The 14,768-nt window shown below is 40.6% G+C and overlaps 2 protein-coding genes across 2 annotated transcripts in view; both read left to right on the top strand.

Annotated features, from left to right (window-relative positions):
* The first annotated feature begins 2,811 nt into the window (after positions 1-2,811).
* Positions 2,812-6,656, top strand: LOC138357102 (mucin-2-like). The gene is made up of 4 exons (XM_069313668.1): positions 2,812-2,987; positions 3,127-3,173; positions 5,661-6,173; positions 6,363-6,656. Exons 1-4 carry the CDS (start codon positions 2,961-2,963, stop codon positions 6,505-6,507), a joined length of 732 nt encoding a protein of 243 aa, XP_069169769.1. The 5' UTR covers positions 2,812-2,960; the 3' UTR covers positions 6,508-6,656.
* Positions 6,657-9,270: 2,614 nt separating this feature from the next.
* Dp1 (satellite-binding protein 1 Dp1) overlaps positions 9,271-14,768 on the top strand; it is a 28,035-nt gene continuing 22,537 nt past the window's right edge. Inside the window, exons 1-2 of the mRNA XM_069313667.1 lie at positions 9,271-9,361; positions 9,464-9,533. The gene's annotated coding sequence lies outside the window, so the exon portion shown is untranslated. The remainder of the gene's footprint in view (positions 9,362-9,463; positions 9,534-14,768) is intronic.

Raw genomic sequence — 14,768 nt, 5'->3', positions numbered from 1 at the left:
AAGGGAACATAGAGCATTCAGAGAAAAACTTGCCATTTAACTCTGAATACATATGAGTGTTCGTTAGAGTGCTACCACCGCCTTTTTTATGGTGTACACTTTATTATGCAAGGTTATACAGTTACGTACTGATTTTATACAAAAAATGAGCATTGAGAGGACACAAGAAAAAGTTCGCTTTCTAGAGACTGTAGATTTCCTGGAACTCCTCCGACGCCGGACAGGAACCGAGGACGCAGCGGGCATTTCCCCTCTGGATCGCGACACTGAGGCGCTGAAAGAGAAAACTTGCTGCTCTAAGGTATCTTGTAGTGTCAATGAACTTGGAATCAAGATCCTTTTGAAACCTTCTTGCATTCTCTCCCCATGGGCCTAGGGTCTCAGACCCTATTGGAACAAAGTGTTACCGGTGATCTAATTCCCTGTACTTGGCTGACTTGAGTCTTTCTCTGTGTGTCGCCGCGGCTCCTGCTTGGCCGGCAGAGAAGATGATATATGTGGTTGCCAGGGTGGATACGCAAGTATAGTCTCATGCCAACTGCCTGCCACCCTTCCAAGGGCGCAGTGTGATTCCGTCTGGTCGGCCGACAAATCTAACAGTCACGGTTCAATAGGTTGAGGGGCTCTCTCTCCGCTGGACACTGAGCAGAGGTAAGGCTTCTTTCAATGATGTTATTGACTTCGTCGTGTCTAGTGTGCCAACCACCAGATTTTCCACAGTGCAGGCCATGCAATCCATATTCGTCAGCATCTGCCTCACCGCAAATATACCTATGAACAGTGTGGATAGGGGAAGCAAGACGGAGAGTGACTGCAATACGGAGCTTCTGCGGATCAAGACATGTGCCTGTCGCAGACATGGGGACTGCCAGAAGGAAGTCCCCTGCATGGGGAGCTTGCACAGCTGTGAGGCGTGCACGATCACTGGGGGTTGTTTGCTGGAGGCGGCAACTTATATATATAATTATAATAATAATTATAATAATAATAATAATAATATTCTATTTACAATAAGCTAGGTCCAATGGTTGGTGAGATTACATTGGTTAGTTTACTTCATTTATTATGCATTACACTTATCCTGTGCACGGTAGTGGTGTTACTGAGGCATATAATGAGATTACATTATTAATATTTTTACATTCTTGCAAAGCCACGTATATATATATATATATATATATATATATATATATATATATATATATATATATATATATATATATATATATATATATATATATATATATATATATATATATGTATGTGTGTGTGTGTGTGTGTTTCATTGAATATGACTGCATATTCTATATTGATTATTGTCTTGTTTAGGGTGTCTATCCCTCTGACTATAGTGCTCTTGCATCTGGGTTTAATTGGAAGAGGAGTTCTCCAAAAGTCTTGTTCTTTTGTTCATACAAAAGTCTTGTATTGTTCTTGTAAGAACAAGACCGGAACGTGAAGATGGTAACATCAACATAGAAGACACTGCTCAATTTGCCACGCCCACTACACCTGATTAATCTTTGTATGTGTCTCGTTCTCGATTTTCGCCTTATTCTTCACACTTTACACCTTACTCTTCTCCCCTTTATGCCTTATTCTTGATCGATTTGTATAGACCTTTTAACCCCATTTTTCGATCCATTTGTTTACACTTGACCCCATTGTTCACACCTGACTGCCGAATGGTATGAATCCAATATGCCCTGTACTGTCCCATCACTTGAGAATGAACCATGTAGGTTCGAAACGTTGTGTAATTTTATAATGAGTGTAATACATTTTATAGTTACTTATTTATTTTTCTTCACCTCGAACGAAGATGACTTTTGGAGAACTCCTCTTCCAATTAAACCCAGATGCAAGGAAAACAATCGTAGGCACAATTACCGGGTGTGAAGGCCTCGGTACTGAGAGAGCAAACAAGGCTGGCGCATGTAGCACGAGCTAACAACACTGCTGTTCAGCTTGTGACCACAGAATCACTTAAAATGTCAAAAAATATATGTAACTGCTATTATTTAGCAATGATAGTAATACAGAAGAGCCTGACTGTGATAAAGACTGTGTACAATGTTCAGATAACAGTGAACACAATGCTGTTCAAAATTTTTAACAAAAAACTCCCAACAAAATATCCAAAACACTCCCTCCCCTCCTCAAAATGCAAATGCCCCCCCAAAAAAATTAAAAATGCCTAAGGAAAAAATTTGCAAGCAGGATCATATTTGATTGACTGTCTTTAAATGTATAGAGTAAATAGTCCATCCACAGACACCCCTGAAGGTGCGCAGTTGTGCATTAGGAAGAAATTGCGTTGAAAGTATAAGAACAGAATTGCTCTCATAAATTTTATGTTCCGCAAACAACAGATGAATGTACTATTCCATATACTGTACTGATTAAGAACTATTTTTTTTACTAATAAAACTAGGTATACACAGTAATGTAGTTTAAGAATTAGCTATGAGTTTATCTACAGACAATGAGACATTTGATGGAAACTTCGTCGTTTCTTCATTTTCTGATGAACATTCATAGTGAGTGTGGAAGTGAACCGTTACACCGTAAACACTGCCTCTAGCAGTGACATTATTTGCATGTAATAAACATCTCACCTGAGAAATTTGTCGCTCAGGTGTTTGTGAGTCAATATAGATCGAAGCTAGACTGCGCACGTTGAAATTATTGCAGTGTGCTGCCGACCATATGTGGAGTTGGAAGGCGCAAGCTCACAGTTTCAAGCACTGAAGTTATTACACCTGCAGCACTCAGCAGCAGTCACGAGCCCAGGAAGATTTCAAGTGTAGCAGTCGCCTTGCTAGCCTATCGCCTGCCATGCATGCGTAGTACCTGTCTTGAATACATAGCACCTATGTTGCAAGTATATCGTTCATTACAACAAGACTTCGCAGTCCTGATTCCATATCGCTACAACCATTTATATACCTCTGATTACCATGAAGCATCAGTTAACTATGGTCTTTGTAAGTATTAAAAACAGAGGGCAAATAATCCATCGTATGTAGATACAGACTGAAGATATTACAAATGTAATATGTGTTTTCTGGAATCTAAAATATAATATCTATCTACCAATAGGTTAAATATGTTTTTTTTTCCCAGGTCAGCGGTGTAGCTCTGCTGCTTTCCATTTTCGTTCACTCTTGCAGGTAAATATTGTTTACATTTGATTATGATGTATTTAATTTACGTTCAGCTGTTTGTATGATTAATCAGAGGTTCTGACGTGCCTGGTATACCTTTAAGTCAAATACTGTTTTATGTAGATGTTAATAAGTTGGCATTTGACAAAATAACAGATAACCAACGGGGTATATTGAATCTTTCATGCGGGATACAATCCATCCTTAGATTATATGCTCGTCAAAGCATCGACCAGCCTCAAAATCGTATTCAGCCATTTGAACGTACTGTATAATGAAAAACTATTTTTATCAAAATAAATAAATATTATTTATTATAAGATTTTATATATTTAGCCTTGGACAAATTAGGTTAGGTGTTTAGGTTCTGTTGGCGATTATTTGTATTTGTAATAAGTGGATGAAGCATTTATAGCATTGAGGTTCGAATAAAATTAGTCAGTGAAGCACTTGTTCCGGAAGTGTTCGAACGAAATCAGTTGTGAGTCGTGTGTAAACCGTTTTGCATTCAAAAACGGGGTTTTGGGGGTGCATAGAATCACTTTTGGGTCTTTGTTTGGAGGATGGGGTGTTAATCTTGGTGTCTTTATGAATGAAAAATGGTTTACACTCGACACACAGCTGATGACGTAAGTCAAACCGTATATTAAACGTTATTTTCTCGAATATATACTAAAAAAAATATTGTGGGTTTCTATAGTTAGGTCTAGACATGGTTGTTTTGGAGTAATTTACGGGGTATTAGGAGTACCCGGCGATGCCCGGGTCGAAACCAAAAATGTGTCGCTATTTAAGTCTTTAATGAGGCTAGCCCCGTTAACGTTGGATATACAAACATCCGATTTTCCATATGTTTTTAAATATATATTCTAAGGTTGCTCTAGTATTTATTTATATACAAGAAGGTACATTGGGGTTAAGAGGGGGTACATAGCAATGATGATTTTACATTCTTGTAAAGCTCAAAGTATTTGTGTTCCAAGGTTGATTGACATAATGAAACTCTGAGGACTCCGCCACCCACCTTTGGTTTGTGTAGAGTAGAAAGAGGACCCGTTGGGCACAATATCCAAACCCAACGCAGAATCAACGTCATCAGCGTTGATAGCATTGATTCAAGGTGGAACCAACGCCACTCTTGGATACTGTGGCCATTGGGTAGAGGAATAAATATATTGCCCTGGGGAACACCAGTGTTAAGTGGTTGTGTAGGATTAGTACAGTCTCCGTGGTGTAGTGGTAAGACACTCGCCTGGCGTTCCGCGAGCGCTATGTCATGGGTTCGTATCCTGGCCGGGGAGGATTTACTGGGCGCAAATCCTTAACTGTAGCCTCTGTTTAACGCAACAGTAAAATGTGTACTTGGATGAAAAAACGATTCTTCGCGGCAGGGGATCGTATTCCAGGGACCTGCCCGAAACGCTACGCGTACTAGTGGCTGTACAAGAATGTAATAACTCTTGTATATATCTCAAAAAAAAAAAAAAAATTAGTATCACTTACAAACAAATTGTTATCTATTGTTGAGATTGGATCGGATGTAGATAAGAAAAGTGACCCCTGACTCCCGAGTACTGTAGCTTGAGAAGATTATGGTCAGCAGTGCCGATGGACTTTCGTAGACAAATTAATAAACTCACTTAATTAGTACTATTTTTTACCATAAGACAAAGGAGCCGAGTGAATCAAGTCAAGCGCATTTGTAATAACAAATTATTAAAGCTTTTTAGAGATAAAAAGCCAACTTGGCAGGGATTTAACTTTATGTTTACCTATGTACGAATAAATCTGTTTGTATATGTATTTGTTTATTTTAGATAACAAATAACCCAACCGAGACATACGCAATGAAATGGAAGTGACGACATTTCCCAGTATTGCTCAGTCACGACTCCATAACGGTCCAGGACGCACTGAAATGTCGTCACTCCCCTTTCTGTCTATATGTGTGCGTTGAATTGTTTTCAGCCATAAAACTGTGACTTATTCTCCCCTTTTAGTTAACGTAGGTAGATTGGGTAGTTCCAATGCTATTAATGCCAGTAGGAACTCCACATTTCTATGGTGGCATTACCTCGATGGCCTAATCATTTTCACTATATCTGGAAATTCATCACAGTGTCTTGCAACGCTTTGATTAACCTGCACACACACACACATTAAATATATATATATATATATATATATATATATATATATATATATATATATATATATATATATATATATATATATATATATTGAATTTGCGCTCGGTCGCATCTTGGAAGACTATAAGGTTATACGTTGTGTTACGGTTTTCATTCAAAAATAGGGGGTTGGTGGCAGCTGGATTACTGAACAATTAGTCAGATTTTATAAGGACAGACTGGTGCCACGCAAGACAGTCTTTACGAGGTTGTTTTTGTATGTTAAATGTTATATATATTATGGATGTATTGTGATGTATATTGTATGTGTATTATATTTATAAATATTGCTTTCATACAACAGAGGGCAGCAGATGTGTACTACGTCAGTCACGTGTGAAGGCTTTGGTCCAGTACTAGTGTCAGTCGATGAAAGTGGTGTTGGCCAGGTAGCTTTATGCATGGGTCCTGGCATCGTAACCAGTTGTTTCTCTATGAGCCTCACACCTATCATCACTGAACCTATTACGACGACCGTCCAGCCTACCACCCCTACACCTACTACGACGACCGTCCAGCCTACCACCCCTACACCTACTACGACGACCGTCCAGCCTACCACCCCTACACCTACTACGACGACCGTCCAGCCTACCACCCCTACACCTACTACGACGACCGTCCAGCCTACCACCCCTACACCTACTACGACGACCGTCCAGCCTACCACCCCTACACCTACTACGACGACCGTCCAGCCTACCACCCCTACACCTACTACGACGACCGTCCAGCCTACAACCACAACACAGCCCAAATGTAATGTAGCGTCGTGTGAGAACAAATTAGTGGGAGTGTATCCCCACCCTGACTGTAATGATTGATTGATGAAGATTAAGCCACCCAAGAGGTGGCACGGGCATGAATAGCCCGTAAGTGGTGGCCCTTTCGAGCCATTACCAGTATCAAAAGATGATACTGGAGATCTGTGGAGGCGCAACTGCACCCTGCGTGACGGGAGATGTCTCCCGGACCAAGTGGTGACCAAATGGTGCCCTGACTGTAAGTGTGAGAGGTACTATACATGTACCAAGTCTGTGCTAGGGTCCAACCTCGTCCTCCGCAAGTACCGATGTACCGGAGGCAAAGTGTTCCATCCCAACCAGAACACTTGTGTGACCGACAAGTCAGTTTGTAAATACGCTCGGTAATTCTATTTGAGAGGTTTTGGGGCTGGTTTTCTTTGATATTATTGTTAAACGTACTGTCGTCTTGCGGTTACCTTGCGTTAGTTTTGGGGATCAACGTCCCCGCGGCCCAGTCTCTGACAGACCTTCCCGTTGATGGTCTGATCAACCACGTTGTTGGACGCGGCTGCTCGCAGCCTGACGTATGAATCACAGCCTGGTTGATCAGGTATCCTCAGGAGGTGTTTGTCGAGTTCTCTTTTGAACACCATTAGCTCTCCACGTATGTCAGTTGCTTAATTTAGAAACTATACTTGTGGTCGGTCTTGAGCCTATTGTTGATGTGACGACTTATACTGAATTTTGTAACTAGCTCATCAAGATTGTAACTTGCTTAGCTAAATGAATTGTGGGGTTCAGTCCCTGAGCCCATTATGTGCCTCTGTAACCCTTTCCACTACCGCCCACAGGATGGGTATGGGGTGCATAATAAATGAACTAAACTAAAAAAAATAAACGCTCTTCAACACTGTGAGGCGTCGGCCAGTTATATGCCCCTTCAATGGGCCAATAGGCCTTCTGCACTTATCATTATTATGTGTATTGTCACACACAATTACTTCACCATTATATGCAACGAGTTCATATCTATTACAGTATTTCTTTATATTAGCTGCGCCTTATTTTCTTTATCCTGACATTCTTTAGGATACGATGCCTTGACGCTCACACCATACTCATCTTGCGAGCGGTTTATAAACTACCGCTCATGTGATGAGTACAGGGGTGCATAATAAATAACTGCTCACATGGTAAGTGGTGCTCGATAAACTACCGCTCACAGGTAGATGAGCATTAGGTGCACAATAAGCTACAGCTAACAGGGTGAGTATGGAGTGCACAATAAACTATTGACCATAGGATGAATATGGGGTGCACAATAAACTACCGCTCACAGGATGAGTATAGAGTGCATAATTAACTACTGCTCACAGGATGTACAATTAACTACCGCTCATAGGATGAGTATGAGGTGCACAATAAACTACCACTCACAGGATGAGTATGAGGTGCACAATAAACTACCGCTCGCAGGATGAGTATGGGGTGCACAATAAACTACCGCTCACAGGATGAGTATGGGGTGCACAATAAACTACCACTCACAGGATGAGTATGGGGTACACAATAAACTACCACTCACAGGATGAGTATGGGGTGCACAATAAACTACCGCTCACAGGATGAGTATGGGGTGCACAATAAACTACCACTCACAGGATGAGTATGGGGTACACAATAAACTACCACTCACAGGATGAGTATGGGGTGCACAATAAACTACCGCTCACAGGATGAGTATGGGGTACACAATAAACTACCACTCACAGGATGAGTATGGGGTGCACAATAAACTACCACTCACAGGATGAGTATGGGGTACACAATAAACTACCACTCACAGGATGAGTATGGGGTGCACAATAAACTACCGCTCACAGGATGAGTATGGGGTGCACAATAAACTACCACTCACAGGATGAGTATGGGGTGCACAATAAACTACCACTCACAGGATGAGTATGGGGTGCACAATAAACTACCACTCACAGGATGAGTATGGGGTGCACAATAAACTACCACTCACAGGATGAGTATGGGGTACACAATAAACTACCACTCACAGGATGAGTATGGGGTGCACAATAAACTACCACTCACAGGATGAGTATGGGGTGCACAATAAGCACCTATTGCTTATTATTATTAGGCAACTATTGTGGATTGTATCACGGGGAACGTCAGCAATAGGCCTAAGGGAACCCAATAACGGGAATTATACTATAAATCTTAAAAAATTAAAAATTAAATTATATATCAATTGTATAAATGTTATCCGTCTGAAATGTCATAGAAAATGAGCAACCTTCGTTTTATAGAAAATTCTATGAAGTCGAATATTGACAGTTTATGTTCACAATATTTATCAATTGTAGATTTAAATTAAATAATAATAATGGAATGTAAATAAAATATATAAATAATAAACAGGGAAATGCTATACAAATATAAAGTCGAAGGTTTGTAGGTGTGACGTGCTCGAGGATGTGTCTGAAACAGTTTAGGACTTGGAAGGACCCTAAATATTTATGACAATTTCTATAGTGTTTTGAATATTTATTTTGCAAATTTTGTCTGTTTCTAATATTTAAAGCTTAATTTTATAAGATAAATAGATTAATATAATGTTTATTTTTTTTTTACAGACCAAAATCCTAAAACAAGTTATACCTGTCCTCGTTGCCACGATAATGTTAAAATTTGACAGTGGTATTATGCAGCTCATGGCTTATTTCATAAATATTTAAAAGTTATTTAGTGCCATTATGAGCTTACAACTTGTCTTGTTTAATTAGTTTTAATGTTAACGTAGATGTTGTTTATAATAACAGAGTTATAATAGAGTGTAGGCAAGTGTTTTGCAAAAGTTCACAGCCTTGCAATAATGCCACATCTAACAAAGCATTATATAAATTAAAGGTATTTGGCCATTTCTTAAGTATTTACGGTGTATTACGTATTAGTTATAAAATCTCATTAAACGTACACCATGAAATATCAATAATTCGGGAGTGGAAACATTGCGTATGTACGCTCTATATACCACATACGACATTCCTCAGTATTAATAAACCACAGGCATTATCATCTGGTATCATATGACTCACATGACATAGTGAAACACATTGTATTTATATTGTTTACGGTGAATAATAGTAGCATATTTGTGGCATGGGAGAAGGAGGAGACGTGGCACCGTGGCGGGGCTGTATGTCGTCTGCGTCTCAGTGTTGGCATTTCACTCAGCGTGAGGAAGGTAAGGAGGACGTCTGTCGTCCCTTACAAATGGCCTATAAATACCCTCCCTTACAACCCCGCCGCCTCGGCTAAAATTTGTAATCTTTTGCACCTATTGCAGACCCACCATCAAAGTGGAGCGACTCTGCCCGAGCGGATTTCTCTAGGACGGACCCCTTGGCTGCAGTACAGTAAGTGTGTGGAGGAAGATGTCGGTGATGGCTGGTGTGTGTGCCACGTCGAGTGTGTTTGTGTGTCTAGCTGGCCCCTCCCTCCCTCCCTCGCCGCCACCTGGCCCCCCACAGCTGGTGCTGGTCACCCTGGCACTATGCACCATGTGATGTAGATGGTGGAATAATGGGACAGCTGGGACACGCCTCTTTTGTGTGTGTGTGGGAGGGGACACGCCTGTATGGGACGGGGCTCTAAACAGCTGGTAGGGTGCTGGCTGTGACTCTATGCTCCCGCCATGCTCTCTCCCACAGTGGTGGCGTGTCTGGGTGTGTGGTGGGCTCTGGTTCATCTCTCCTCCATGTGTGGGCTTACTCCCAGCTGCTGCATGCTCCAGAAAGGTGGGGCGGGCAGGCGGGTACCCACGGGAAATGGGGGGGGGGGACTTTTCCCTTGCTGGCTAAGCCCCCTTTCTCTCTCTCCTTTTTCCCTGGGCTGCCTGACCCCCTTTCCCCTGGCTGCATGCTTCCCCCCCTTGCCAATTCGTCTGACCCCCTTTCCCCTGGCTGCCTGACCCTCTTTCTGTAGCTGCCTGCCCCCCCGTTTCCCTGGCTGCCTGCCCCTCTTTCTGTAGCTGCCTGCCCCCTTTTCCTGGCTGCCTGCCCCTCTTTCTGTAACTGCCTGCCCCCCTTTCCCTGGCTGCCTGTGCTCCCCTTTCCCTGGCTGCCTGTGCTCGCCTTTCCCTGGCTGCCTGTGCTCCCCCTTCTCCCCTGGCTGCCTGCCCCCCTTTCCCTGGCTGCCTGTGCTCCCCTTTCCCTGGCTGCCTGTGCTCCCCCTTCTCCCCTGGCTGCCTGCCCCTCTTTCTGTAGCTGCCTGCCCCTCTTTCTGTAGCTGCCTGCCCCTCTTTCTGTAACTGCCTGCCCCCCTTTCCCTGGCTGCCTGTGCTCCCCTTTCCCTGGCTGCCTGTGCTCCCCCTTCTCACCTGGCTGCCTGCCCCCTCTTTCTGTAGCTGCCTGCCCCCCTTTCTGAAGCTACCTGCACTCCCTTCCCCCCCGTTTTCCCTGGCTGCCTGCACCCCCTCCCCTCTCCCTTTATGTGGCTGCCTGTTCCCCCTCTTTCCTTGCCCACCCTAATGTTGAAACTAAGGGTAATCTTTAAAAAAAAACAATAATTTTAAGGACTGAACCTCTTAAGAAATCTAAGCTTTAAAAATTTAAGCTCTTTTCATTTGTTCAGTGACATAAAATTTTAGTACCATTTTAAGCTTTATATGTTTCTTTTTATAATTAATGTAAGGTACAATACTAGATTATTTATATTGGTTAAAAAGAAACATCAGAATTGAGGAAACTGCAGAAGGCCTATTGGCCCATATGTGGCAGCTCCTGTTTTTATTCAGCCTAACTTGTTCATATTTCAACACACAATCTGGGTTTGAATCCCGAATGGACAGAAATGATTGGGCTCATTTCCTTTCACTAATGCTTCTGTTCACCTAGCAGTGAGAAGGTACTCAGGAGTTAGTCAGCTTGTTGTGGGATTACATCCTGGGTAGGTTCAGTAATTCGGCCGGGGGAGGGGTTCCTCGATAATTAATTGAAGGAATTATTATGTGTTCCACAAATCGACAACCCAGTTTTGAAACCCAGGTCTTTCCTTCATGTAACCTTACCAATTTGTCTATTGTTTAATGTTCTATTTTGTGTTGATACATTATTAATATCTCCCGTGTTATGCCGTCTCATCCACTTGTACGCTTAAGTCTTGTTTCCCTAAACTCTTCACCTTTCTGGAGACTAAATTTAACTTTCAATTCATATGGAAAGTTTTTAATTTGTGGGATTAACCTTTATCATTTTCCACTGAACACATTGGAGGAATTTTGTCCATTCTATAGTATGGTGACCAAAACTAAACTGCATAATCTAAAATACACCAAACAAGAGAAAGATATAGCTGAAGCTAGTGTTACTTAAGCACATTTAATTTATATTAGCTAGTGTTAGTAACATTAAGTATTGCTAACACTTGTAGAAATAAATTCGTGTCCTACTTGCCTTATTATGAGTATTTATTCATTGAATTTTTGCCTTAAATTCCTACCAATCATGACCCGCAGATCTTTTGTGCAGTCTGACCTTGTAAGTTCAGTACCATCCAGCTGGTATATTGCAGTTCTATCATTACCAAGCCTCGGATCCTTACCATTGTCAGCAAAGAGGCTTTGCTGCCTCTTTTGGACGAGATTTAAACCTTATAACATTTTGCTTACTAGAAAATCTAAGATAGCGAGTTTGGTTAGTTTTCCTCTTGATTTTGAATAAATTTTTATTCAATGCACAAAATTTTGCAGATTTTAAATTTAATTTATTTCCAAAATATTAGTTGCACATTTTTCTTAAATTATTTTAGCTATTCAATAATTACTTTTTTATTATTTTAAATAATTTTTGCTAGTACTGAATAAATGTGACATTTAAAAAAGGTTATGGCCTAAAAATGTATAGTGTATATAGAGTATAGTACAGTACTGTACTGTTAGGTCATTTATCAGCAGAAGACAATTGAAAACTTTCCATGACAATGGGAAACTTGAGAGAAGCCCGTTAAGCTTATTAAGATCCCCCAAGGCCGTCCAATGACTTGCCTTTCCCAGTGTGCAATTCTACAACAGTTTAACTCGAAGGTACCTATGTAATGCTCTGTTGAAAGGAAATATACACAAACTTCTGTTTTGTCTTGGGAATTGAACTGGTACCTTTCATAAATTACAAAGGATATGAGGAAAAATTCACCTTGAGCCATAGGTTCCCTTTCCCTAGTACCTGTCATGTCAGTTAAATACTTAGGCAGACAAGGAGTCACAATAATGTGGCTGAAATATGTTGCCCAAACCACACACTAGAAAGTGAAGGGACGACGACGTTTCGGTCCGTCCTGGACCATTCTCACTATCGACTTGAGAATGGTCCAGGACGGACTGAAACGTCATCATCCCTTCACTTTCTAGTGTGTGGTTTGGTCAACAGTTAAATGCTTAGTTTCCCCAGAAAGGCATAAGTCTTTTTACTTTGATTTCTATATTAAATTTGTTTTAGATTTGGATTATGCTTTACCTTCACACATTTTTCAAAATTGTTAAATTTTGCAGCATGCATGAAAGTGCATGCAGGGTTTTTCTCGCTATTTATTGTATCCTATCGATGCCAATTCACTTTATTCAACCCATTTTCATGATTAAAATTCTTATTTGAAGTGGTTATTGCCTAACAAAATGTATAAGCTTACAAACCTAGACCAGTCCACTTAATCCATTGATACTGATACTCATTAGTCTGAAGAATGTCTAATTCAATCACCTCAATATAAAATTGAGGTGATTTTATACTGTACTAATGTACCTAAATTTGTATGCCAGTATCAATAGTTGTAAATGTTTATTTTATTGGATACATATTTTACTAGACTGTCCAGGTATTCAATTGTCAGGGGCATGAAGCGTATTAATATTACTGAGGTCCACCTTGACAAGGATGAAGATGTCCATGTGATTCTCCTTTCAATCACTGGTCATACCCAATGGAGATTACATACCTTATAATATACACACAAAATACTACAGGATCAGATTCCAAACCTTTCCTGAAAAAAATACACATATTGAAGTAAGATACTGTACATGATAGGAAGTAAAATATAATCAAAGTTAGTGTGCCATAGGCATGATTAAAGAACAGTTGAAACATCAGAGGTCCACAACCTTTAAACCTGCTGCCAACACACATAAGTAACAGCCTGTTTGTTAGAACAGCAGAAGCCTATTTAAAGAAGTTTCTGCTGGATGGCTATGTTAGCCTGTGGGCTACAAAAGACAGTATAGACCAGGCATTCTGCCAAGGCTAGCCACAGGTCAGGTTGTGACACAATGAAGAAAATCATCCAGGTGCTCAATCTAGATAATGTACGTGCCGAGACATGCCGTCAGTTTTGTCTCGCCAGGTAATTTTAGGTCTGATATATATAAATATATAAATATTTATTTATATTATTATAATATTTATTTGTATATGTGTGTGTGCAACTGTGATATGTTTTGTTTATGAACTAGATAATTAATTTTGTATATTACTGCCTTGCTACCTCCAGATGCATCTACATTTGAAAGCATGTGGCTGTTCACATGATTATCCTTGTAATTACATTATGTAAAGTGTTCACAATCTCTTAGTAGCTATCTTTTGAAGTGACTTTCTCAAGTTGATAACCTCTAGGTTACTCTATCAGCTGTTGTCTATCTCTTCACTGCCAGTCATTATTTGATGTGCTGCACATAACAGCCCGAGTTAATTTACCCTAATTGAAAGGGCTAATCAGTACATTTAATTTTAAGATGTACCCTTGAGAATGATAAATCTGCGTTGTTGTAATTATCTCGAGTATGTGGTTTATCTTGGGTATAAAATTACAGGAGATGAGTTATCGTTACGAGTGTTCACAACTCATTTATATATATATCGGACCTAAAATGGCGATACTTACAGCAACTATTTGGTCAAACATAGCAATATGTACTGTTGCATCTCAAAAAGGTTCCCATTTTTTATTATTAATTTTGTAGATGGGCACAAAAAAAATAAAACCCCAAAAGTTCAGAGCTTAGTATGGGGTATAGTGCACAAATGTACTATATTAGGCCAAAGATACCACATATCTTTGACCCTCTGAGTATCATATATCCATAGGGTCCTGGTAGTACAGTCGGGGTCGTTCTCGACTCGCAATTGAAAATTCCGGGTTCAAATTCCGGGCGGCACAGAAATAGTTGGGGACATTTCCTTTCACTTCATGCTCCTGTCAACACAACAGTAAATAGGTACCCAGGAGTTAGTCAGCTTGCTGTGGGGTTGCATCCTTGGCGGGGTCAGTAATTCGTCCTGGGGGGTTAGGGAATCTCCATATATGCCTAACATGTACTGTATATACAGTGTAACCTGGCTTCCTGTCCCCCGACATAATGATTTATTATTATTATTATAATAATGTAAAGTCTAGAATTGCTTGGACAGGATGGGTTCCTTTGTTGCATTTCAATTTTTTTTTTTTTTTTTTTACGAGGATGGGCTTGTGTCCAGTGAATACCACGTCTGGTCATTTCTGTAATTGAGAAACGTTTGAGTGAGACTGATGCCTGGAAATTATGGTCCCCCCCCCTTACCCCATGGCCTCTATTGATACACGCCCCTTCCTCCTCTCAC

Source organism: Procambarus clarkii, chromosome 76, assembly GCF_040958095.1.
Source record: "Procambarus clarkii isolate CNS0578487 chromosome 76, FALCON_Pclarkii_2.0, whole genome shotgun sequence".
NCBI classification, from domain to species: domain Eukaryota; kingdom Metazoa; phylum Arthropoda; class Malacostraca; order Decapoda; family Cambaridae; genus Procambarus; species Procambarus clarkii.
This window is presented reverse-complemented; position numbering and strand designations above follow the sequence as displayed.